Here is a 24781-nt window from a genome sequence, read left to right as displayed (position 1 = left end):
ACTCAATACCCTTGATAGGTGCAGACTGTTTATTTTCTTAAGGTGTGTTTTGTATGGCAAAGGAACATACTGTGAAATCCTGCCCTCCCGTTTGCTTGGATTTTTCTTGTCATTGTCGTGTGACACTTTAAAGACATACCCAGGTCCTCCATCACAGCACTGAAAGGAATCAACTGTAAAAAAGGATACATGTTGGATAAAATTGTAGAAGCAAAGTGTGGTTCAAAAAAGGAAAGACACAACACTGAACAGTTGTCAGGTAAAAATCAAGCAATTAATTGGCCTTAAAAACATCTTCAACTTCACAGTAGAGTTCCAGTTGATTGTTTGATTTTGAACTGGCATCATACTATGTCAGTGAGACAACTCTAAAAAAACTGGAACAGAGTGTTTGCCATTCATGTAAACTTGTAATCTCTCGTATGATTTTTGCTGTATTTACACACTGGTGGTACCTGAATAGTTAAAATTCGCAGAAGATGAGTCCTGATTTCATGTCAAAATCTCTTGTATGTGTCTTTTGAAACTACTTGAATTTAAATCTTACATTCAAATTGTGGCAGGAACATTAACTTTTGGATATTAAAATCTGTTCTCCAGTGATACAAATCTGATAATCAAAACTGCAATGTCATTATGTGCATAATGGCGATGCTTTGCTGACATTGAATGCAACACTAACATTGGATTCTCATTGAATGTTTGGGATTGCACATCCAAATTAGTATTATTTTGAAGTAATGCTGTATGTATAATGCAAGAAATCTTTCAAAAATCATCCCTGTAACAATCATCATCACCTTTTCCATTTGCTCTGTAGGTATTTATGATGTGGCATTGGACAAACACATCTCTTTAAAAAAACAACAAAGAAAAAACATAGTGTTTAAAAATTGAGGTAATGATTGTTGTTCATGAATCCCACTCAACTGTCCTTAGTCATAGGCATAATTATTTCAAACCTGAAATTCTGTCACATCATCCTGAATGTGACACAAATCCTATAATGTAGAGACAAAACAAGCAAGGCTCAGTATTACCTGTCAGATTTGGGGGAATAAGACTTTCATTACATCTGCAGGATTTTCTAATCTGTGTGACAGGGCCCGTACACTTTTAAACGAGGAGTGTTTAATATGTGTTTGTAATCCACTACCTAATGAGGATGTTATTTACAAGTCTAAGCCTGAGTGAAGTGAATATGGGCCTGATCAGAGCTGAAAGCAGGCAGAGAAAGGTCATTCAGGGGTGCAAGATGCTACTGCTGAGCCTGTGGCATGTGTCTTTAGCCAATGTGATGACTTATTTGACCACCCGCTTCAACATTGAATCCAGAGGCCATCTCTCTGTATCTTAACTGCTCTAGGATTTGTTGCTTTACAGTGTATTCTGGATACACTGCTTTACACCAATGAATGAATGTGGGCAAAGTGATTTGTAAATGCACAATAGTTGGTTAGTTGGAAATACTTGCAAGCAACATCTATGTATGCCAAAAATAAGACCTTGGTGATATATTTTGTAGTATGTAAGCATATACATAAATATGTGTAATAAAGTAGGTTTTCTACAGTGCAGGCCAACAACAATAACAAGCAAATGTGAGGTTACTTAAGTCAAAACCCCTGTTCTCTGATAACATGAGTGTGTGATGAAAATTATTCACCAGAAATGGGCAAAACAAATGATTGAAAGAGAACTCAAAAGAAGCACAACAATCAAATATGCAACAATTTGAAAGACATAGTAGTTTTACAAGACCTCAAATCTTCTTGACGTAACCCAAAAGTTTTGTGGATGAAATCAAAAGCTTGTGATAACGTCTCCATCCAGTTAATGAAAAGGCTGTGCATGCAGAAAAAGGGAGCAATCAAAACCAAAACAACCAGAAATAAAAGGTTAAAGGATGTAATGTTCTCACATAACTTTAGTCATTCTGAAACAATTCAAACATGACAAAACTTATACATGCATGTTTATGAACTTCATATAATACAAAAAGCAAAAAACAAAAAACAAAAGTAGAGACAGTAAGCAACTGATGGCCTGAGTGTCAAGCATCTTGAGGGAGCACTCTTTCATAAACACATTGGAAACAATCGTCATTGAATAAATCTAGATTTTTTGAAATACATGAGTACATACAAAAGTGGTAAGAAGTAGTGCTGTTATGTCAAAGTTTCTGTGCAACATTTAATAACAGAATACTCTCAGATCTACTGCAGTTGCTGAAATTAACATGGCAAACATGCCTTAAAAGGTACCACTTACCATCACTTGCCCACAGTATCATGGCATGACAATGACATTTTTTCCCACACAAAACAATGTTACAATGTTACAGTTTTTTGCGAAAAACAGCAAGGCCAAGATGTTCAAGTGTCATGATGTCAGAAGTCAACAACCATCTGTCATCATAAAAAGGGGTTTAAATGTGTTTTTTCAATTAAGACTAAAATGTTCGTGTGCTCTACATCAAACTACTGAAAACACTAAACTCTGCGTTAAAAAGTATTTCTGTTTTGATTGTAACAATGCAGTTCAACACATTCAGACTTCAAATTTTTGTTGGCCCAGTGATAACTGTAGTCCTCTGAAGACAACAATGACTGACAACACAAATGTGTAGTAGGTTCATAGCAGTCTTCAATCGAGTCCCCTAGTGTGTTAATACTTGTTGTGCCATTCGCACTGACCAACACTCACCTCCTCAATGTCCAAGTTTTTTCTGGATTTGTAAATAAACTCTCCAATTGCTACAAAAACTGAAAGGACTAGTCCGGCTGCCAGCACAATAAAGATTCCCCCTATGTTCTCCACACCCAGAGCACTAGCCTCTTTGCTGTCCTCCTCAGGGCAGCCATTCCCTCTCCACCATTTCTCCTTCATCATGTGCAGCTTCCCTTCCTCCTGAAGCTGCAAGATGGCAATGGTGACCTTGTCTCTGTAAGGGGAGCCTACAGCAGGAAAACACCAGCAGGATAAAAAACATTACTGCCATTACCAGCGACATAACCTTTGGGTTTGTTGTTTCGTAGACAGATAGGGAGCATTTATTGGTTATAATTATTACTGTGTAGTTTGTTACTCATCTCTCTTACCAATTGGGGTTCCCACTCCATAGCCCTTTGAATCTATCAAGCCTCCAATCTGTGTGAGGTTGCAGTTACGCTGGCTGATGTACTCGATGCTGGTCGACTCCATAAGAAGAGCGTAGTCTGTGGTGAGAACCCTCTGAATCCCCTCCCGGTTGTTTTTCACCAAAGCCGTGTTTTTCCTGCTGCTCATGAATGCCCACATTTTCTCGTAAGTTGAGATCTTAGATTTCTGTTGAATCGGAATGAGGATTTATGGAAGTTTAAAACAATACATCTTCGATGGTCAACACAGCAAACAACAACACAGAAGTTTACACAAAGCAGATATTGTTGGTACATGGTCATATGTGGCACAGTATTCAGAGACCTGCTCTGATCTGCTGGCTGGGGCAATCATACTGATGCATGGCAGGAGATGGGATGTGACAAGTGTATACAAGTCTCCGAAACTCTGAATTAAAATCAAAAGTGGTGTTCTTGTTGCATCCCTCCCCCCACTGGTGTACAGTTACTTGTAATGTTACTGTACAGTGGAAAGAAGGTTACCTTAAAAAAAGTCATGGTAGAGCCATCTCTTACAGCACCGTACTCTATTTTTGTTTGCTTGGCCAAGTCATCTGCAGAGTCGATTGGTGAGTCCATTCTCTCCACAGTGAGGAAGGCAGCCAAGTTGGCAGTGTATGAGGAGATTATGATCAATGTAAAGAACCACCATATTCCTCCAACTATCCTTGTAGAGAGGGCCTTAGGCATCAGCTCGGATCCTGTAAGATAACAACACAAGGTACATTATGAATTCTATTAACAAAAACATCATGAGACAATGACGAATACAGGATGCAACAAAAAAAAAGCCATGACTGACTACCTTATTTTTCCTAGGAACACCACAAACATTATTCTATGTATGAAGGTGATGGTTGAAGGTGCTCTACCAAAGGGAAACTTCTGCCAGGTATGAAAACAGCATTAAAACACAATACAATTATAATTGCAGTAAGTATACCTTGCTGCATAAGTGCTCCAACTCCAAACCACACACTATTTATTAGAGTGAAGTTGTTTTCAACCACATCTGAGTCTGGGTTGCAGGGGTGAGGGTTGTACCACTCATAGGGAGTGAACCTGAAGGTGAAGAATCAAACAGTTACAATTAATACTGTAAAAAAAACTATGATGACAAGATAATTACATATTTAGGTATGTGGCAACAACTGATATTTACTTATTGCTACCTGCATTTAGCCTTTTTTCCAGCTCAGTTAATGACATAATGAAACAGGCAAAAACCATTCTCACTCAATTCTGACCAAAGACACAAAAACATTATTGTGGTCAGTTACTGCAGCAGTGTTCAATGAATCTATAGGTCCTTGTTGCAGACAAAATTAATGGTTGACTATTCATAAATTCAAATGGTGTATTGTATTGGATATAGGAAGTTAAAATGTTCAACCAAAGTGAAATTTTGCTTGTGCAACCAACCATTATGAACATATAAAGTTTATTGCAGCTGAAGTTGTAGATAAGAATTTTCATACATCCCATTTATTAGCATTTGCTTTATGATTTTTATATATGTAAACCGAGTAACATCTGCTCAACCTAAACCAGGGAACAAGTTTAATTTGTAGTAACTGCATTCTTGCTGCCAAGTGGCCTATTCAGTACAGCTTGTCAAGTGTATTTTTAGCAAAACATGTAACTTCTGTGAACCAAATCAAATTGTTTAACTTTTTCCTTCAAGTGGCAGTTTACCTGGCAATAACAAACAGCACACAGCTGACACCGAGGCATGCCAGCAGCACATACATCCAGATATCAGGAGACAGTGGGTTGAGGAAGGAGAACACTCCTGGATTGGTGCCGTTGGGTTTGTGGTAGAGGATGCTGATCCCCAGCGTCATGAAGGGCTTGGAGAAATCTATCACCTTTTCCCTCACATACGTGATAGTGAGAGGGGCCACGGCGAGGTCAGCCACCTAGTATAGAACAAAAACATCAAGCAGAGCCACAGTCAAAGACAGATGATACTGATGATCACTCAGACATTCTCTCACTTATAATATTGATCAGTACTCACATGGTCAATAAGTTCTCGCACCATGCCGTTCCACTCCCCCTTGTCATTCTGTGCTCCATATTTGCCATCAGACACCAGCTTTACCTCGTAGGAGAAGCCCAAAATGTTGGAGAGCTCTTTGAGCAGGTCCAGGCAGTAGCCCTCAAAGCGATCATTTCCATACAGTGGCTTATCAGATTTCTTATACATGACATAAGGATTTTCCTGGAACAAGGCGCATTATAGACTTCATTAGTTTTATCAAGACATTCCTGATCAAATGCTGCCTGAAAATGATTTTATGATAATGTTAAGGATTTTTCTATTCATACCAGAATAGTTGTGACAATGAGGGTCCTGTTAGCCATTGAGTCGGTCACATTTGTGGATGAGTCCTTGTTGTTTTCTGTTAAATTAAGGCCTGTTTGGGAGTTCCACACGCCAATCTGTAATGAATAAAATATCCAAATAACCACACTGACTGGACATCAAACATCCATAGTTGCCCGAGTCACCTTCACATGATCAAGGTAATGAAAGCAAAGAAGGGAAAAGCAACCAGTACCTTGGACGCCGAAAAATTACAATGGAAGAACAAACACAGATGAGAGAGTGGGAGAGGGAAAAGAAAAGAACATAAAACATAATATCTTATGAATCTTGAAATGTCCAGTACATAAATGTTGGACATTTCTTCCCACTAGTACCTAAAACTTTAGGAAAAGGGGAGACATCACAGAGGGCAGCAGGTAGAGTAAATTAGTAAACATTGTCAATATTCCTTTAGTCTGCCAGGGCAGCTAAAGTACAGACCTTTTTCCACACTTTATTCAGGCGGTTGTTGCCTGCGATTGTCTTGCAGAAATAATAAAGAGAAAGCATTTTAATCACAGAGCGTTGAACTTAAAGAAAAAAAAAACAATGATTTGGCTTAAAGACGAATGTGGAAAATAATAACTCCTCTGGTTACAGCTCTTATTTCATTTTTTCAATCTTTACTTCCAACTGTGTTGAAGTTGAAGTTGAATTTCTTTGTAGTGAAGAGATCTGTCATTAACAGATAACAGGCCTGCTAATGACCTGCCAAAATTGAGAGCAGCATTGTCAATGTGATTAAAGGAACATCCACAAACTTTTGAGCTTAAAATGACAACTACAACTATTTGCAAGAGCTGCAGTATGTGTCAAAACAGTTATAGGCATAATTAGGACACCAGATTTCAAGATACTGTATTTTGTTTTACAGACAATTCATCTTTCTGCAACTTTAGAAAAAAGGAGGTTACAGTGAATAGCAGTGGCCCTGTTTGTCTATATTTTTCCTACTTTGTTCAGCTCTGCTTGAATGTCTACAATAACAACCTGTACTGACAGTAAAGACACGGGTCAGATACTTCACCTTCTCCAAGCCATCCTCCTTTAGGCTGATGACATCTAAATCAAATTCTTTCCGCAGGCCGTCTGTCTTGTTTATAATTATTTGTCCCGTCAAGCCGTTCCATTGTGCCTGTGGCAAAGAGAGGGCAGAAAACAAAACCGATGAGTCCCTCAGTTTTCATTGTCATACACATAAATGCAAAATCAAGCAGGAGCCTGAAAAAATGAAACAATTCTTAAAAAATGAATAATTGATGAGTGCTACATTAATCAAAGAACACTGACAAAGGCTAACTGCATCTTAATGGACATTTTTGCATTGGCTGGATCCTCAGTGGAAATATTAAGTATCTTTGAGTATGTAACATGGTGGACGGTGATGTAAATGGAGCAGGCAGGCATGGCCTCTGTCTGAGTAGAGAGCAGCGGGTGGGCAGCAGAGCTAAGAGATATTTGAATGCAGTTGATAATGAAGCGAGCTCAGCTGAATAACAGTCAGGTTAAATCTCTATTACAGAAGGCTCAGATAAATGAGCTGCATCTCAATTCTGCTCTGACTGAGGAAGCTGAGAAGCCAGTTTCTTTATGGGAAGATGGCACATCTACAAATCAATATACCTATTGTGAATTTGCCAACGTTCAGCCCATTGAATTTCATGATTTAAAATTGCCTGGCTGTAAATCAAAGTGTACTGAAAGTATAATTCACCCCAAAACACACCCCATGTTTCTTAGAAACATGTGGAGAGGGTAGATCCAAGACTTAAACCGCAGCCACATTCCTCCATTACATCTAAATGAGAAATAATCTAATCCCACATTGATGAAAAGGCTTCAGCTGTGGAAACAAAAGCATGCTGCTGCTCCCTCATTTACATTCTATCACTGAAAAACTGGGTTACCTATAATAATCTATACAATTTATTGTAAATAGTTTATTCCTTCTGCACAAACATATGACGGTTGGTTCTCAGTGAAAGTGATCACAACAAGGCCTGTGGAAGCCTGTGGATTATTGTGAGCAAGCGTAACAGTAATAAACTGTTATTATGTTTGAAAAGGGACATAGCTGTTAGGTTGTTCCAGTGAACAGAAGCCGAAAATAATAGCCCAATACGTTTGGGAAATATATATGGGAGAAGAGCTGTGCGACTTGTTTATTTTTAAAGGACTTGTTGGGGCACTTGGAGTGACACAGACCAAATGCCACTGAGGACATGGTACTGGCAAAAGCTCCAAACCACCACAAATCATACTGAAACTCTCTGAATGATTAAATGGCTTTGAGGTACGAGAGAAAGGTTTTATTGGGTCTTTTGGTGAACTGTCACTCGCTGCAATAATTGATTATAATATAATATAATAATCTGGGTAACTAATTTAGTGTCATGCTACACCGTGCATTAGATTCTACGCAATACTCCAAACTCAATATGCATACATATAGCATATATATATGTATATTTACATATGTAAATATGACAGATATATGACTTGATGACATCATGAGTAACGTTACCCCCTTCGTAAAGTTTCTGACATCACTTTCTAATGCATCTATAGACGGTAACAGGATATCATTTGGTGAAGTTGCTCTTTGATTAGACCGCTTAACACAGTCTTATCGCACACATCTGTGAGACCTACTTGACCCCTAAGTCCAGATTTATTCCTGTCATTAAGTCACTTTTTAAATCCTCACCAATCAAAAGTGTCTCTGTCTCAACCATGTGTTGGTGTCATTACTGTACATGTAGTGATGACATGGATCTTCTCGGATTGGAGAATCCAGATGATAAAAAGGATAAGAATGAGATTTAAACACACCACTGAACATCCATGAACATACTGGACAGACGATCAGCATCATAGTGAGAAAAACTCATTTCCTTTTCCATTCCTCCCTCAGGCCTCTAGATACCACCCGCACTGACAAACATACTCTGTATGTGCACTGGTAAATTTAGGAAAACAGTCCCAGTGCACAAAGCTGAACCTAATTTTCTTGAGCTGTGAGTTCTTAATGACACTTTCTCTACAAAACGTTTAGTATCAAAAATGTGAAAGGATCATGGGAAATCCATGTTAACCATTAAAGCTAAACAATTGTCAAGTCAAGCTTTGGCAGAACCAACACACCACTCTCAGCTCTAGCGCAAAACACTTGAGAGCAGCAGACACTGGTTATTCCTCCACTGCTGGACAATATGCAACTATAACAACTATGATCTCTCCTAACAAAAGTCTCAGGAGAACAGAAAACAAAGTCTGAGTTTTATTTTAATTTTAATTTTCTTTGACAGCGTGTGAGATGTGAGTGGATACATGAAAACGTGAGTCTCATGGGTAAAAAATTAGAAACTCTCAGCAAACTCTCAACAGCATTACCACGTGATGATACCTGATAAGAATAAGCATAGCCAAGATGTTCACTGTGACAGACTTAAGAAAGTTTCATGTCTCACAAGTTGATTTTGATTCAGTAATAAAATGAATGGACACACATTGTCAAAAAGTTCCTAATATCAGGTTCAATATTTTGCCTGTTTGCTTTCCAGTAGCCTCTACTGTCATTTCAGACCCTGCTATTCCTTCATCCTCCAGCAGTTGTCCTCAGCTCGTCCCACTTCCCCTGTCAGCTGAGCTCCATCTTCCTACACACCTGCCCCTCATTCTCCTAATCAACCTTCTCAATATATATACTGGCCATTTCCTCTCAGCTCCCTGCCCGATTGTGCTTTTGCTGAGCCTTTACAATGATGGCTAACAGAAAAACTATATGGTAAGCTTTGGAAAATACTGGCTGGTAGTTTAAGTCCTTTTCAATTAATATACTGTAATAAAAACAATACTTGAGAAGATATATATAAGATGTCATGTTTATTGAGTAGAAGACACCATGCAGAGCAATACACTGTTAATTGCAGAATTATTGTATATATGTATATAAATAACTGTATATATTGTTTTATTTTATTTATTTTATATGTTACCCTCTTCTAATATAAATTGAATTATCTGTTATGTCCTATGTGTGTAGCATGAAGGGACTGCAAACTTTAATTTCATTGTACAATCTTGTGTTGTAAAATGATAAATAAATCACCTTAATCACCCATGGACAAGAAGCTCATATTTTATACATCAGTGTGTTTATGTTAAATGCTGATCACAAATCTAATTACAGACAATATCTGCTGAAAAGGTAATCTACTCACACGCTGGGCTCTTTGGCATTGCTTGTGTCCTTCAATATTCTATCGCCATTGCAAATGAAAAGCTCATTTGTCAAATAAACATCTAATTATGGAGTACAATGTAGTGACAAGAGAGCCTGTTAACTTCAAATTAATATATCATAGCAGAACTGAGAAAGTCCACTTCCACAATTAAACTGGGATAATTTCCACAGGATGGACTGAATTGTTTTTCAAACTGTCAGTTCTTGCTTTTAAATGTGCTTCTGTCTGTTTCAGATCAATAGTTCATGCAGAACTTAATACTTTTCATTTTCAACAACCTTAGATCTATACTACAGGGTACTTACTATGGCATCCTTCAAACTTAAACAATGAGGACCTAGGGTGAAATATTGTACAAATACATTTTAAAACGAGTTTTTATGTTTGGGGAATTGTCTGAAATCTTTATTATCTTATCCTGTTTGCTTTAAACATTCATATAAAAAAGCTGCAGCTCCCGATTGACAGCTCTCATCAGTAGCCATTTGACAACCCACTAATATAATGATGATAATAATAATATAATCGTAACACCTGTTACTCGTTCATCACATCTGATCTCTTATCTCTATTGTTTCTGCTCCTGCACATAAGGAAATGAGATGGAGGCTGCACGCTGTGAAACGGAGGGAGGGATGGATGGAGGAAGAGGGGCGGGTGTCACACTTTCACAAAGCAAACTCACGTCTTTCAGCATGTTCATGAAGCGTGATCCAAAGCGCCAGGGTTTGTGTCGGTGGCACTGCAGGGAGCTGACAGTGATCTGGGAGGCGCGTTGCGAGGCAGCAGCCACCATGTAGACGGCGTCGTACATCAGAGCGGCTTCAGTCTGAAAGAGAAACGCGGCCGTCATCATCTATCTGGGGGGGGGGGTCACAGATCCCATCATGCACTTAGCATCAGGACTGTTGATGTACATGCACAGTAAGTATGGTTTCTCAAATCATACCCAAAAACAGCAGCACTAGTTTTACAAACTACATGGAGAGCAATTAAACAGGCAACCACAACCAGCCACAGTGAGCACAACACGGTTAGCAGTTTTATTCAAAGTACCTTTCTGATTGTGTACAATCAGAAAACAACAATGTGGATTGCTGTATTCTGACTCAAGAGTGGGTGATGAGGGGCTCCGATTAATTCTGTGTAAAGGTCTTGTGCAGCTTCCCAAAACAGGCCAGGTGTACATTTACATATAATCTCTGAGTGATTATGTCTGGATTTTTATGATGGCCTCGTTTGACATTGGAGTATAGTTTTTGGTCAAGTTTGACAAGCAAAGTTGGCAATATGTGAATAAAATGTCACATTTGAGTTAAATTTGGTTTATTTCTCTCTGATTGTGATATGTTTTGGAAATGATGTTCATTCCTTTACCCTTTGAGAAAATATGAAGAACCAGGAAGCTTTAATGACTAATTAAATGATCTGATCTTGCCACGCACACGTAAACATTCAAAATCAAGTCGATGGGGGAAAAAAAGTGTGGAAATCAAATTGGCTGATGAAAAGTCATTGTTTTCAGCTGCGGACAACTTTTCGCGGCTGACAAACTCACAGACTGTCCATATGTTTTCCATTTACCATTTAGCTTTATAAAGAATGAATGGGCTTTCAGTGACCTGTTGAGCATGTTGCTTACAGTATGTAGACAATCACAATACTATCGGAGAGGACATTGTAAACATGGGTGTCCCCACTGAGAAACAAAACCCTTGCACCTGGTAGACATTTAACATGAGGATTGAAAGGAGGAAGGTAAATGTAAACTCACAGTCATCATCCCCTCCATCATTCCAGTCTCTGCTTTGGAGGGAGCCTGCAGTCGCTCCATGGCCCACCTCTCCACCACCGAGGCCACCTGAGGGCTGTCTATGTTGAGCAGTCTGAACCCTGTCATGTTGACCCCACTGTAGCGGTACGGCTCCAGGTCGAGGGCGAACAGGTCCTGTTGAAGAACAACATCATCATCAGTGCAGAATGAATGTGATTCTGCTTAAAAGTACCCAAAAGTAGATGTGACTTACTCAGCAAGGGTAAAGGGACACTTGATTAAAACAGTGGAACAATATACAGTATACCACTGAATTATGCCAAGGGCACTGAAAACATCCAGCAATCTTATTATAAAACAAACCACAGATGTTTGAGTTCATCTGCATAATCTTTGCATAACAGAATCTCTGGGTGAACACACACATCTGAGCTTGTGTAGGATAAAATGACACTTAATTAAGACAATGGAACAGTGTGTTATTGCGTGGCGTGTTCCCAACGTACATATCAATCAGGTTTTTCATTCCAATTTCAAAGGGAAACCTCAAGAGTCAAAGTTCCTGTGCACACTTGTTAAATAAAACAACCTTCATGTGTTCTTGAGATGTAGAAATTTCAGAAAAGTGGCTTGATAACAGTTTTCTTACCAGTGTGGTGAAGAAGAAGTGGTAATATTCAGTCATCATCCCCATGGACAAGATCTAAATAGGATGAGAGATAAAGGAGTGGTTCACAGTTTTCCCTCTGACTGTACATTTACACCAAAGTTTTGCTCCAGCCAGCATAAATAATCTTTTCTTTGCCTAATGACATCTAACCATATCTATACCCAGGGACTCAAATTACACATTCTATCCATTTTCTGAATTGCCTCATTTTGTATTGTGTACATGGTTTGCATCAACAAGTATCTGTCACAATTTGCTCATGTTAGCGTAGTGTTTCCAATTAATCTTCTGTGCAGCTTTTGGTTCTAAATGTGTATGTGGCTTGAAAATAGGCTCTGCTTGGATTTGGAAATGAACATAGGATTTCTGAAAGGGATAGAATTTGACTAATCTTGCAAATAGTGAATATTAAACCAAAAGCAATGCAGAAACACCAAAATAACACAGAGACTATTTTCCACCGAAAAATTCTAATTGGATTTCTGAGAGAACATTGCATTTTAGGTGTCAAATTATGGACTAAACCCTGAGGACAATGACCTCTGCCCAGTGCAGACAGCATGCTGGTAGATGTTTGTGTTATTCACCTGTTTGAGAACATCAGCTGATGTTTGGTAAGAGCAGTCAAAGATGACATAGAACTCCTTCCCCTTCTTCATCTCTTTCAGCAGAGGACGGGCATCTTTACTTCCTGTTGGCAGCTGGCGGATCTTGATTTTAATGCTGTATCTGGATGGAGCTTTGATTAACTCTTGCAAACGAATCAGTCCTTAAATTAAAAAAAAGACCATCATTAGCCTAAGTAAATAAAAAAAAACAGCTATGTTTATAATTTTAAAAAATGAAATGCAACAGTAAACATCCACTATTCAGCCCCCAAGCCTGAGAAGCTCTTATGTAAATCGTATCAAATAGTTATCTGAACTGCTGAATCTTTTTGTAATTTTAAATATATATATATTTCCCCATGAACCTGGGGCATGTTACCTACTGTTTGTTGCTATACTGTAACTGAACATATTAAGCTTCACTGAAGAATATAAAGTTGTAGACTCTAACTGTGACCACTAGAGAAAACTGGTATGATCATTTCATAATATCTGTTAGTTCATTTCTGATGGCTTCTGTTCAGTCACTTTATTTTGAAAGCATTGATGTGAGCATGCAATTATGTCTGCATTGACGCTAATTTGGCTAATTTTTCGTTGCAGTTCCTGAGTGTGACCATTAGAGGGTAGTGAAGACAAATGATTATATACACTGCCAACCGTCATCTCCACAAAGGCAGACAGGAGGCGAGGGTCACATGACAGACGGATGTATCGGTCAGTAAATGTAGCCTTGTTAACTTGGTAAGTTAATCAGTTCCAGTGGAGAACCTTACTAGCACCACTTTACATTAGTCAACTGAATATTAACTAGTTGTAGTTTCTAACTGTCACCACTAGAGAAAAATGAAAGAACATTTCTTTTTGTTTGTTTCTGATTGTTTGACTTCATTTTGTCAGCAGACAACGGAAGTGCTAGCATACACCGTCACGTTTGTATTTATGCCAACTCGACGAATTTGATGTTGCAGTTCCTCACTGTGGCCACTAGAGGGCAAACACTAATTTCTAAATACACTCAGCTAGTCTCCATCTCCACCTAGCTAGTTAAAGCAGACCTTATTGTATTTAATCAAGAATGTTATCTTAGCAAGAGTTTACATCCACAGAGGTGAACTTTATATCACAGAATGTTTGAAACTAAAATTCATCAGCACATCCAAACAATTTCAAAATATAAATTGTATAAGATAATCGTCTGAACTGCTGAACCTTTTGATTTATTTAACGTTACTTATTTTTACATTTTTCAGATGAACCCCTGGCATATTACTTACTTTTAGTTATGGCACATATAACATACACGCATATTCGTATATTTTATCTTATTTTACCATAATTTCTGCAATAAAAAAAAAAATCACAAGTGTTTACTGCCCTCCAGTGGTCACAGCGAGGAACTGCAACACATTAAATTCGTCAAGCGCCGTCATTGCGGACATGATACCTAAACTTCTGACAAAGACTTTCAAAATAAAACGGTGAAATTAAGGCGTAGATACGCACTTTAACTACTGCAGGAATAGGGATGTTGCGCTCGAAGCAGGTGTAAACAGGCCTCATTAGGAGTTGCCACGTGCTTTTGATGTGTTGAAGCGACGCATCATAGATCATACTAAGAGGTACTTCTGCTTTGACAGGTCATCACTGTGTGGAGATGTCTGTTCAACATCAATAGCACATTACACTGGTCACCTGCATTTAAGCTAGCTAAATTGGCTCAAAGATAGTGGATGAGGAAAATGTGCCAGCCTCTGCTACCTGCATACAGCAATGGCGGACGTTTTGACGCTGCAGTGAAACGATTAATCATTTTCAACGGCAGGATCACAATATTCCATCAGATGCTTCTCTCTCCAAATGACCTGTTGCATTACCGCCTCACGAACAACCACACTGTGAGACAATATTAGTTACTGCTCCACCCGGACATTGTTGTTCCAATTTATAATCACAATATGTAAGCGGATAGGAGACTGAGTGAACACCATCAGAACATCAAACCAGGTGCTGCTGTGACTGCTGGCTGTGGAGTCTGACCTGCTGAGAGGACATGTGACTGAATTTGCAAACACACTATCAAAAAAGGTAAGAAACATGTTCCATTACCGCATCATAGTTTGCTACAGTTTGGAGATTGGATGCTTATTCATCTTGGGCCTTGTTGCACAGTTTGAGATGATTATAAACATGTTTTCTATTAACCATTATCTATTTTATGGCTTTCTTTTCATAAACTGCAGTTACCATGGTCACGTCGTTTTGCTGTATCCTTGGTGCTCAGTGGTTGGTGTGATGTTTGGTGTGGCAGTCTGATTAGATGTGCTTATATTCAGTGAGTGGAGTAGTAGTTTAAGGTATTAGTAGTTGTGACAGGCCGCAGCAGTTATTGAAAAGCAGGATTATCTTACTGTAACAGCACAACAGGAGTTTGATGTTATGGGATGCATGTCATTACAGGTTTCTATGTAGTCATTTGCAGTGACTACAGTATGTTTGTCATGGTGATATTTTATGTCTGTATACAGCAGGTGAGTTTGGCATTTCATTATGTACAGTAAATCTGTGGTGTAAACCATAGTGCTTTAGTCTGAACACCCAGTAAATCTGTAGGTTGAACTAGTATTTTGCTGTACTCTGTAAATCTCTGGCATGACAGTATGGTACATTACTACGATCTATAGTGAACATTATAATTTATGGTTTAAACGTGCTGCAGCAATTGTTTTTTATTTTAAAATAATCTGTCTGTTATTTTTTACGATGAATCCATCAATCAAAATGTTTGAGAAAAGTGAAAAAATGCCCAGTCTGACCAACAGTCGTAAACACAAACTCATTCAATTTACAAACAAAGAAAAGCAGGAAATCCTTACTGGAAACTTTTTTTTTTTGGCATTTTTGCTTGATTAATAACTCAAATGATTAAAACAGTTGTCTATTCATTTTCTGTTGATTAATTAATCAATTAATCAATTAATCAACTGCACAGCACTTGTGTAAATCATAGCATTTTAATACTCACAGTAAATCCATGGTGTAATCCATGTTATGTTAACTATTTTAATTTCATCACAGCTATAATCAACATCACCATCAAAACAAATGTTCATCATCTATGAGCTTCACAATAGAAAAACCAAATGGGAGTCCAAGGCCATCAAACTGCCAACTGAAGGGTGAGAACATTTTTAGAGCATCTCTTTTGTTTTCTGATTTTGAGAACCTTCCAACACTGGTTTGCACAGAAAGTGTGTCTGTTGAAAGCCATGGAGGAACATTTTGAATGAAGAGAATCAATTTCAAAACATCTACATTGTGATCTCTTAAGAGAAACAACAATGTATCGTCCCATAGCAGGGTATTTTCCCATCATTATTTCTTCTAAAAAGCTGATTTGTTATAATGGGGCACTTTGTTATAATAACCTAATTCCTTGTGGGAGCTGTAATTGTTCAAATCAGATTCCTCAGTGTCCAATCAACAGAAGCTATATACTGCAATTATTCCACATCACTTCTCATCACTTAGCTTAACTTTAAAAACAAAGGAGGTCCTTCCTGCCTACCACCAACAAACACTTTAACAGCACTTTTATATATATTTATTTATTTATTTATATATATATATATATATATATATATATGGCCATCAGTTTTGTAAATCTATGTGACATAGTTTCACACTAAAGTTTGTGTGCTTCCTGCTATGTTTTAATCACTGCTGACATATGCTGCTATACTGCTGTTTTGAAAACTGATTTTCCCTCTGGGATTAACACCATATGTCTCCTGTCATAAGATCTCATTTTGACTCACCGGTTGCATCCTCATAGACAACAGTGACTGTCTTCCACTTGTAGTACTGCACTATGTCCAGCACAGCTCGGCTTATGGAGGTGTATTCAGGATAAAGGTTAATGTAGAAGCTGTCTTTGTTGTCCACTGAGGGGTGTTTCCAGCGGGTCTGGATGTGAGGGACTTCCAGGGCGTTACAAATAGACTGGACCGCACTGACAGATGAGCTGTGAGAGGGGCCAAATACAGCCCCAACGCCCAGAGCCAACTGGTCGCAGGCTGAAGTAATGAAAGAGAGAGTGGAGTGAAAATAACAAATGACCAACAGGAGAGACACTCAATCTCTTTTATTGATTCTTCAACACAAAAAGCTTTCGGAATTAAACGAGATCATCCTTACCTCTTCTTGAGGCCTCAAAACTGTCAAACAGGTTTATTCTCTGGATGTCATAGGTTAATGTGGTGTTTGGCATTAAGGTCCGGTTCCTGTTTATGTTGGTCACAGCAAATTTAAAGGCCAGTTCTTCAACACTAATGGGCTCATTCTCAAGCGTCTCAAAGATGCCCCCTGTAGGAAGAGAAGAAACAGAGTATTAGCCAGATCACTGAAAATAGCAGAAAAGTTATTAATCGAGTGACTTCACTCAACCTAGTTATTCACCTCCATTAAAGCGTGTGGGTTTTTTTTTTTTAAGTTTGAAGGTTACCACAACACAAATTCTGATTGCATAATATGGCCCAATTTTATTTGTACTTCTGCCACATAATGCTACTAAGGGACCTGGTTGAGATGACAGGATTTAATCTCATTCAGAGAAAAGCGTGACCTTTACTGACTTCACCCTATTTACATGGCTTAAATTTCACAAGCTGACACAATAGTATGTGGGATGATTTGGTTATGAAGACATGCCACACTTTCAGTTCATTATAGGCCAGTTTCACAGCTAATACATCTGGGGAGTTATCCAGTAATACATTATCATGGCAGACATTTAAGAGCATCCCATACTATCTTTTTGCTCTCCTTTCTAATAGTAATTCACTCCAGTTCAACAGATGAACAGCTGCACCCATTCACCTCACACAGTCATATTTCCAATCTTTTTCAATTTGCTGCTCTAGACAACAGTCACCTTCGATGAAATCATACTTAAATGTGTACCCACCAGCTAGTGATTTATAGTGTCACATAGTCAGGCCCCAAAACATAATGTAATTTACTGTAAAGAGGTTAAAGGCTAAGTGTTTCTGCTCAGGCTGCCATAAACACTCTTGCTATGAAATACCTGCTATGACTTATCTGCTACCTGGATGTTTATGAAACTAGCATCTGAGACTTTGAAGTCCTATGACGTGCTTTTCTGCTATTTGATATGACCAATCTTTTTATTGTGAAATTTGCTGGTCATTCTGTACTAATTCAACATTGCTTCAAGTGTAAACTACACTACGAGAGTTAATCAATAGTTACATTAACCCTGAAAACCATCTTTATAGAAAACGCCTTCAGAAGGTGCAGTCTGACGATGCTATTTCACATTTCCCCCTACATAGGACGAGGTGGTAAACACTTACCAAAGCTTTCAAAATTAGCTGAGAATTTCAAGATACATTTCTTTTAAACACAATCACTTTTCAGCTGGCTGTGTGTGCCCGGGCCACAGGGAGGGGGTTGTTTCAGAGTTGAGATCATTTTGAAAACCGTCCAACTCTTAATCCACCGCGCTGCTCCAGAAAGATGGTGGGTCTTGCATGCCATGGCCGGCAATATGGATATATATTACTCCAGCCAGGCATGAGCCATACATATAATGTTTTACATTTCACTTACATAAAGCAGGGTAAGTCAGTTTCTTTATCCTAAAACAAATGTGAAATAAACAGTTTTTAAGTTTGCCACATACACATGATTTTTCCTAAAAACAAAGACTAAAGGAAGGTACTTTAAAAGCTCTGGCATTTTCAAAATTGTTAATCAATAGTTACATTAACCATGAACACAAATCATGAAGATGCCATTTCAATGCTGCAATAGTTTGCAAATGACCTCACTTCAGCACTGAGGCTACAGATGGCAATAGGTCATTGCACTCTCAGTCTTTGAAGAATTGCCTGTGAAATTGTGATTGATTTGGAAGGAGAAAGGCCCTTTAAAAAGCTCCCCTTGAGACCTTGATTGTGAATGACCTTTTTCTTTGGTGTAGCATAGCCTCAAACCCCAAACTGAGAGAGCCTTGTCTGGACTCCCTGGTCACTAAAAGCATGCTTGAAAGTGCCAATCCTAATTATCGTTACCAAGCCTAAGTGAGCCACTGCTAGGACCTGTTAAAGTCCTTAATTCTATCCACTGGAATATAAAATTCTCAGGCCAAAATACAATAAACTTCACCCAAATTTGCCAAGAAAATGTATTCCATCTCAGCGTCTTTGATGTGACTTTTTCCTCTGAGGTATATTCAATATAAAAGGGGAAATAAACATGAGTTTTGTACGGCCAGTCTTGATGTTTGTTTGCTTCAAGCGCAGTGGCTGCAGCAAATGTCACAGACCCTATTTAGTATATAACAACAAAATAATCCAAGTGGCAGCATCATCAGTAATTTTGTTTTCCTCATACTTTAACAGGGCTGTGAAGATAGACGGTCCAGTGTGTGCTAAAGGCAAAAATAGCTGCTGCTATTTATATTTTCTGATTTACATTTTTGTAGTTGACCTCTAATCACTCACATAATAATATGCATCCATTCCTATGCAAGAGCTCAAAATGCAGCCAAAATATGTGCCGCATGCATCTGCAAAGTGTATTACATGGCAAATATTACAAATGAACAAACAGTGAATAATGAAAAAACATAATTTGAGATGCTCTACACCTGTCCCTAAAATGAAATAAAGTTAGCTTATAAAGTCAGCATTTATCAGTAGCTTTTAATTATATATTGATATGGCCTTACAGCTCAGTTTATTTAATTTATTTCCTCTTACAGCGAGAAATGTAACGTCATTGACAGTCCTACAATAGGTCTATAAGCTTAAGTCATAAATAATGCGCAAACAAAGTAAGCTCACAAAAGAAGCCAACTCAAACAAAAATATTCAAAAACTGAATCCAATTAAAATAGGCTCCTACAAGTAAAAACAGACCTATTAGCAGCTGTCAGACAGTGGCAGCATCCGCTCACATCTGGGTAGGCCACTGTGTACAAACAGACTCGCATTTGGCTGCAAGGTTTTATATTTGAAATGAGCTGTATAGACTATTTACACACACAACTTTTTTTGTCAGCAAAAGACTCTTTGAAGCTTGGTGGAAAGGCATATCCCACAGGAAAAAAAACAAACATTTATCCCTCCTCTCATTTCCACCTGAGATAAGATCTTAAATTTGTCTTTAAAGTATAATAAGTTTCTGGATTTCCAGAGAGTGACCCGGGGGATTCATTGTGACGGCAGTTTGTCTGCATTTCGGCATAAAGAGCGCTCGTCCAGGCAGTCAGTGCTGGTCCACATCAGCAAAACACCACTGGAAAATATTGATACTGTTTAAATTAGCTGAGCTCTTTATTAAAAATGTCTTTGGACAACACATATTATTAATATGCCTGGAGTGGTTATACACTGCATCAGGAAATGGCTCATCCATCTGTTAGCTTGGTTATTGTGCAGCAGAGTACTAAAGCTCAGCTATAATCACTCAGTTATTATCATACCCATGACCACCATCAACCATCCAGACATCTGCAGTGAAGTAGCAACCACACTCCACTTCATTTGTGGAAAATTGGTTTCAAATTAGCTTATGTATTCATGTAGTTGAAAACTGAGGCAGGAAATCATAGTCTTATCTCTACATGCATTATCAATTAAAAGACCTCACAAAACACTCAGCGCATATCACCAGGAAAATAATTAAGTTTGTCTCTATCCCAGGCTTTAACAATTGTGGTCCAATGAGATTGAGTCAACGCTGATATCCAGAGCGGCATTTAATGATTTCCTCAGCCTTTCAGACAGACTTTTTTTTTTTCTTAAAGTTGAGCAACCTAAAATCCTGGAATTGTCTAAGATACCTTGAAATCAACCAGCTTTGTTCGCAGCTCAACACGATATTTCAAATCAATCTCTTTGTGAAAAACCTTCACCACACCTGAGGCTCCAAACAGGCACTAATGTTCAGATCATAACATAATCAGTGTTTCAAATTGGAGCCCTGCTAATACCCATATCAATATTTGAGTTTTAAAAATCCAATAATAATTTACTGGCCCATATTCATTCTTTTACATAAACATAATGATCTCTTGAATTAGGTAATTAAAGAATTGTGACCAAGACTTGAGTGATACATTTTACATAAACTTGTCAGTTGTCTCTGGTTGACACGCATTTCTGTACTGCAATTTCCGGTTACTTATTGATCACCATTAGGGCTGCACAATTAATCGAAATATTATTGAAATTGCAAAATGGCCAAGTAAAGGTAAAATGAATGACAAAACAGCATTATAATGTAGTGCTGCAGAGATGCCCTGGCCTACAAATCTGTTCTCCAGATGTAAGAAAACATGTATGTCTGATACAGACCCCAACAAATGTCACATCATCATGATTTTTCAGTTTTTTCAGTGAAAATGAAAATTGTTATGCAAAAACGATCATTCCCACTAACGTGAATCATATTGCAATCATTTTGGACAGATTTGAACATTTATGTCCTCACTTATTTCAGGCACATGCCTCCACTCTAACATTAAGTTCATGCAAATCTATAGATATCACATCACGTCTTAAATGTGATCAATAATTTGTAAAATTATTTTAATAGTAAAATAAGATTAAAATATATAGTAAATAAATGGATATCTTTGAGGAAGAAATCGATCCTGTGTGGCTTTTGCGACATGACGCTGCGGCCTGTAAACAATCTTGCCTGAAAACAAGCTTTTTAGCAGGACTGTGTGGTCGCTTTTTGAGTGTAAGTGCAAAAATGGGTCATGGGATCATGGCTCAGTGCATCTTTATATTCTGCTCTTCTACATTTCATGGAGTAGGTCGTTTTCAATACTGATACAGATAAAATAGGGAATACACATCTCACACTTTCTGTTTGCAGATGGATCAATGCACTCCCTCAATAGGCCATTAGCAAGCAAATGAACAAATGGACAAGAAAGTCAGAGCTGCCTGGGAACATTTATAATTCAGTAATTACAAATTTGAGCTTAGAGGTGCAGGTAAAAGTATAAAGTTAGAGCAGAACTCACTGGACAAGCTTGTCTAGCGAGACACTTTATTGTGCATTGTAAATAACCCAAGAATGTAACCATCCACATTCAGTCCTCACAAATATAATAAAATAAATAAACTATGAATACCTGTCTATTAAAGCCCAGCTTCTTTTGCAAGGAATCATCTTCCTTGTTATTTGAACACAGCAGAGTTCACTATTTTTTATCAGGACTTTATGATTAAAACAATTTATAAAGAAAGGAGGAATAAAAATTCTTACTATGCTACCATTAATTACTTTCCAATATAATTTTCAGGATCACTGAGCTTCCATCTCATCTTTAATAGGGCAGACAGTGCTGTGGGGTGATGCATGCTAGGAGGTCACAAAAACAAAAGATTCTGCTTGTGCTGCAGGCAAGTGCTGATAAAGCCTTAGGCTATGCTTTTTTATAGACTTCTGTTCCTCGCTTCAGTGCAGAGAGCAAGAAAAATAACAGGGTTCAGGTTTAGGCAGCTGGGTGGACCTTTTTTAATCCAGAAACCCAAAGTAAGAGGTTAACGTTAAGAAACTGATCTTTAGATCCTGATTCTAATCTGTGATTTTGTAACTCAATGCAATTATCACATGAAGGAGAGTCTTTTAAGGCAGAGGAACACAATGACGTAGTGTTTTGCTGTCTCCCCTCTGCCCATCCTGGGCCAGTTCCCAGTGAGACCTCCCACCCCCACCTCAACAACACCACCAGCCACCACTCCAACCTGGGCCCATGCCAGACTGTGGATGAATGAGGAGAGGAGGTCCTAACCAGTCTACTATCTTCGTTTGATGTGGAGCACTGAGGTTTCTCTGTTTATAGGATAGCTGCTTGCGACCCACCACCACAAACATTTAGACCGATAGAATAAAAATTAGGATTATAATCTGTATCAAATTCACCTAATTTATATACAGCTGGACGTCAGACAGGGAGATGATTAAATCAAATGATATTTCTTTGGCCGACAGTAGCCAATTACACCTTTCTCATCATATGGGTCGAATTGTAAATAAACAAATCAGATATCACGATACATAAAGCATGCAAGCAAGAGGAAACAGGAATTTAACAAACAGAAAAATAGAGCGGAGGCCAAGCCACAAGCTGCTGCTTCTGTGCTCTCCCCAGTGATGAGATTTGGTCGCTGCCTAAGTACCATATTTGGGGAAGAGACTTTCTGCATAAAGAAGATTAGTGTTAGTTGTTTAAGGGCTTGGGGGAGAAGATTTACCATTATTACCAACCCCAGTGAAAAGAGTGGAAGCCAGTCACAATCTGATGCCAACACTTGCCAAGACAGAGAAATGTTAATTGAACCAAGCCACACACCATATGGCAGAGATTATAATGTGTGCAGGTCATGAAGATAATGACAAAGATTAGGTGGCCTCGGAGAGTGATAGATGATTTAGAGAGATTAACAATATAGAGCACAGATCGGGACTGTTAGAACGGGGAGGTGGCGCCGTCCTATTAGCCTTCAAAGTTATGCAATGCCACAAGTCTGATTCCTAAAGTCTTTGAAGTAGAGGAAATTTAGAAAAATACAGTCGCCCTGGGCAGTGAATGAAGCAGAGTCCTGAGGCCTAAATTAAAAAAGTCATTTTTGTGATGCAATCTTCTAACCCATGAGAGGAATAGTGGATAACCAATGGGAGAGGAGCAGACAGCATTAATTTGCTAGCAAACACCGGCTCACTGTTACAAAGTTGCATCAGAAATCAAAGGGGGATAGTCGGAGCAAGAGCTCTGTTTGTCTAATTACAAGTGCAGATTGAAGTTGAGTGCAGGGTTCTTGTCAACTCTCAAAGGCTTAACAGACAATTTTGGACTCAGATCCACATTCACAGTGCATACATATGCACCAAGACCAAATAAGTTTTTAATTTGTTAGGTAGAGGAGAAACCAAATATAACAAAGTTTCACTGAGACTGCCCACTCTTTATTCTTTAGCTCTGTATCCATTTCACATTCCTCTGTGCCAAAGACATCATGCCGACACAAGCCAACACTTAGCCTAATCACTCATCTGCCGCTGACCTGCGCTGTCAACATGGAGGAACGGAGAGAGAGCCTCTGGCATTAGCCAACCAAAGTGGATTAACATGATTTTGATGAAAACCAATAGAGTTGAAACTTATAACATCACAGCAATATGAAAAGTCTCTACAGGATAAAAATATTTCTTCTAGTGACACTCAATACAAGCTCGCTATTGAATAACAGGCACGCTGCTGTATGTTGGATATTACAAGATACTGATAATGATGATTGCATGATACTTGTTATAGTGACACAGCAACAGATAAATCATGTAACCTAAAAAGCACCACAAATGTACTGAACAGTGTCTGTACATTAACAGTTAATAGGAATGACATAAAAAAAACTAACAATCTTACCACTTACCAATTCTCAGGACTTGCTGTGAAGTGAGCCAAAACTCTGCCATAAAGTAGAGCAGTGGAAATAACAGTCCCTTCCTTTTCGCCATGGTCCTCCCTCCAGAGTCAAATTTAACATTGATATCAGTTTTTCTGCCCTCTGTAATTCATGCTGATAACTTGCCGGTCCTTGTATCCGTAAAGAAAATAAACTGGCATCCGACCCACATCCATCCCTCACACATTGTGATGAGAAAAAACAACAACAAAAACACACACTCCACTTGCAGCTGTCACTGATCAAAAGAACTCCAGTATTCCCATTCTAAAATCCTTTATGTACCAGTAAGGTTTTGCTCCCCATATTCACTGTCCAGACATCCCTCTTATCATGTTTTTTTTTTCTGGTGCACACTTGAATTGTAGGCTGCAACTGAGGAGGAGGACCGTGCGCTCTGCTGCTGTCAAGCCTGCACAAATAGAAAATGACGTTTC

General features: G+C 38.5%; 1 protein-coding gene and 1 long non-coding RNA gene across 3 annotated transcripts in view; one reads left to right on the top strand and one right to left on the bottom strand.

The window, feature by feature from the left end:
• Positions 1–11: 11 nt before the first annotated feature.
• LOC122879400 (glutamate receptor ionotropic, kainate 1) lies at positions 12–24723 on the bottom strand. Of its 2 annotated transcripts, XM_044203460.1 has the most exons (16): positions 24312–24723; positions 17029–17196; positions 16650–16907; positions 12811–12992; positions 12203–12256; positions 11554–11727; positions 10465–10608; positions 6560–6667; positions 5974–6015; positions 5493–5606; positions 5182–5385; positions 4857–5080; positions 4105–4223; positions 3645–3862; positions 3102–3327; positions 12–2957 (listed from the first exon to the last, which is right to left on the bottom strand). In XM_044203460.1, the coding sequence occupies exons 1-16, from the start codon at positions 24394–24396 to the stop codon at positions 2668–2670; spliced, it is 2610 nt and encodes an 869-aa protein (XP_044059395.1). In that variant the 5' UTR covers positions 24397–24723; the 3' UTR covers positions 12–2667. The 2 variants fall into 2 exon arrangements, with proteins under 2 accessions (XP_044059395.1, XP_044059396.1); XM_044203461.1 differs by lacking the exon at positions 5974–6015.
• Positions 13358–24781, top strand: part of LOC122879410 — a 39713-nt gene continuing 28289 nt past the window's right edge. The window contains exons 1-2 of the long non-coding RNA XR_006378704.1: positions 13358–13575; positions 14472–14919. This is a non-coding gene — a long non-coding RNA (uncharacterized LOC122879410). The remainder of the gene's footprint in view (positions 13576–14471; positions 14920–24781) is intronic.

Source organism: Siniperca chuatsi, linkage group LG7, assembly GCF_020085105.1.
Source record: "Siniperca chuatsi isolate FFG_IHB_CAS linkage group LG7, ASM2008510v1, whole genome shotgun sequence".
Taxonomy (NCBI): domain Eukaryota; kingdom Metazoa; phylum Chordata; class Actinopteri; order Centrarchiformes; family Sinipercidae; genus Siniperca; species Siniperca chuatsi.
The sequence above is the reverse complement of the archived record's forward strand: the minus strand, read 5'-3'. Positions and strand labels throughout refer to the sequence as shown.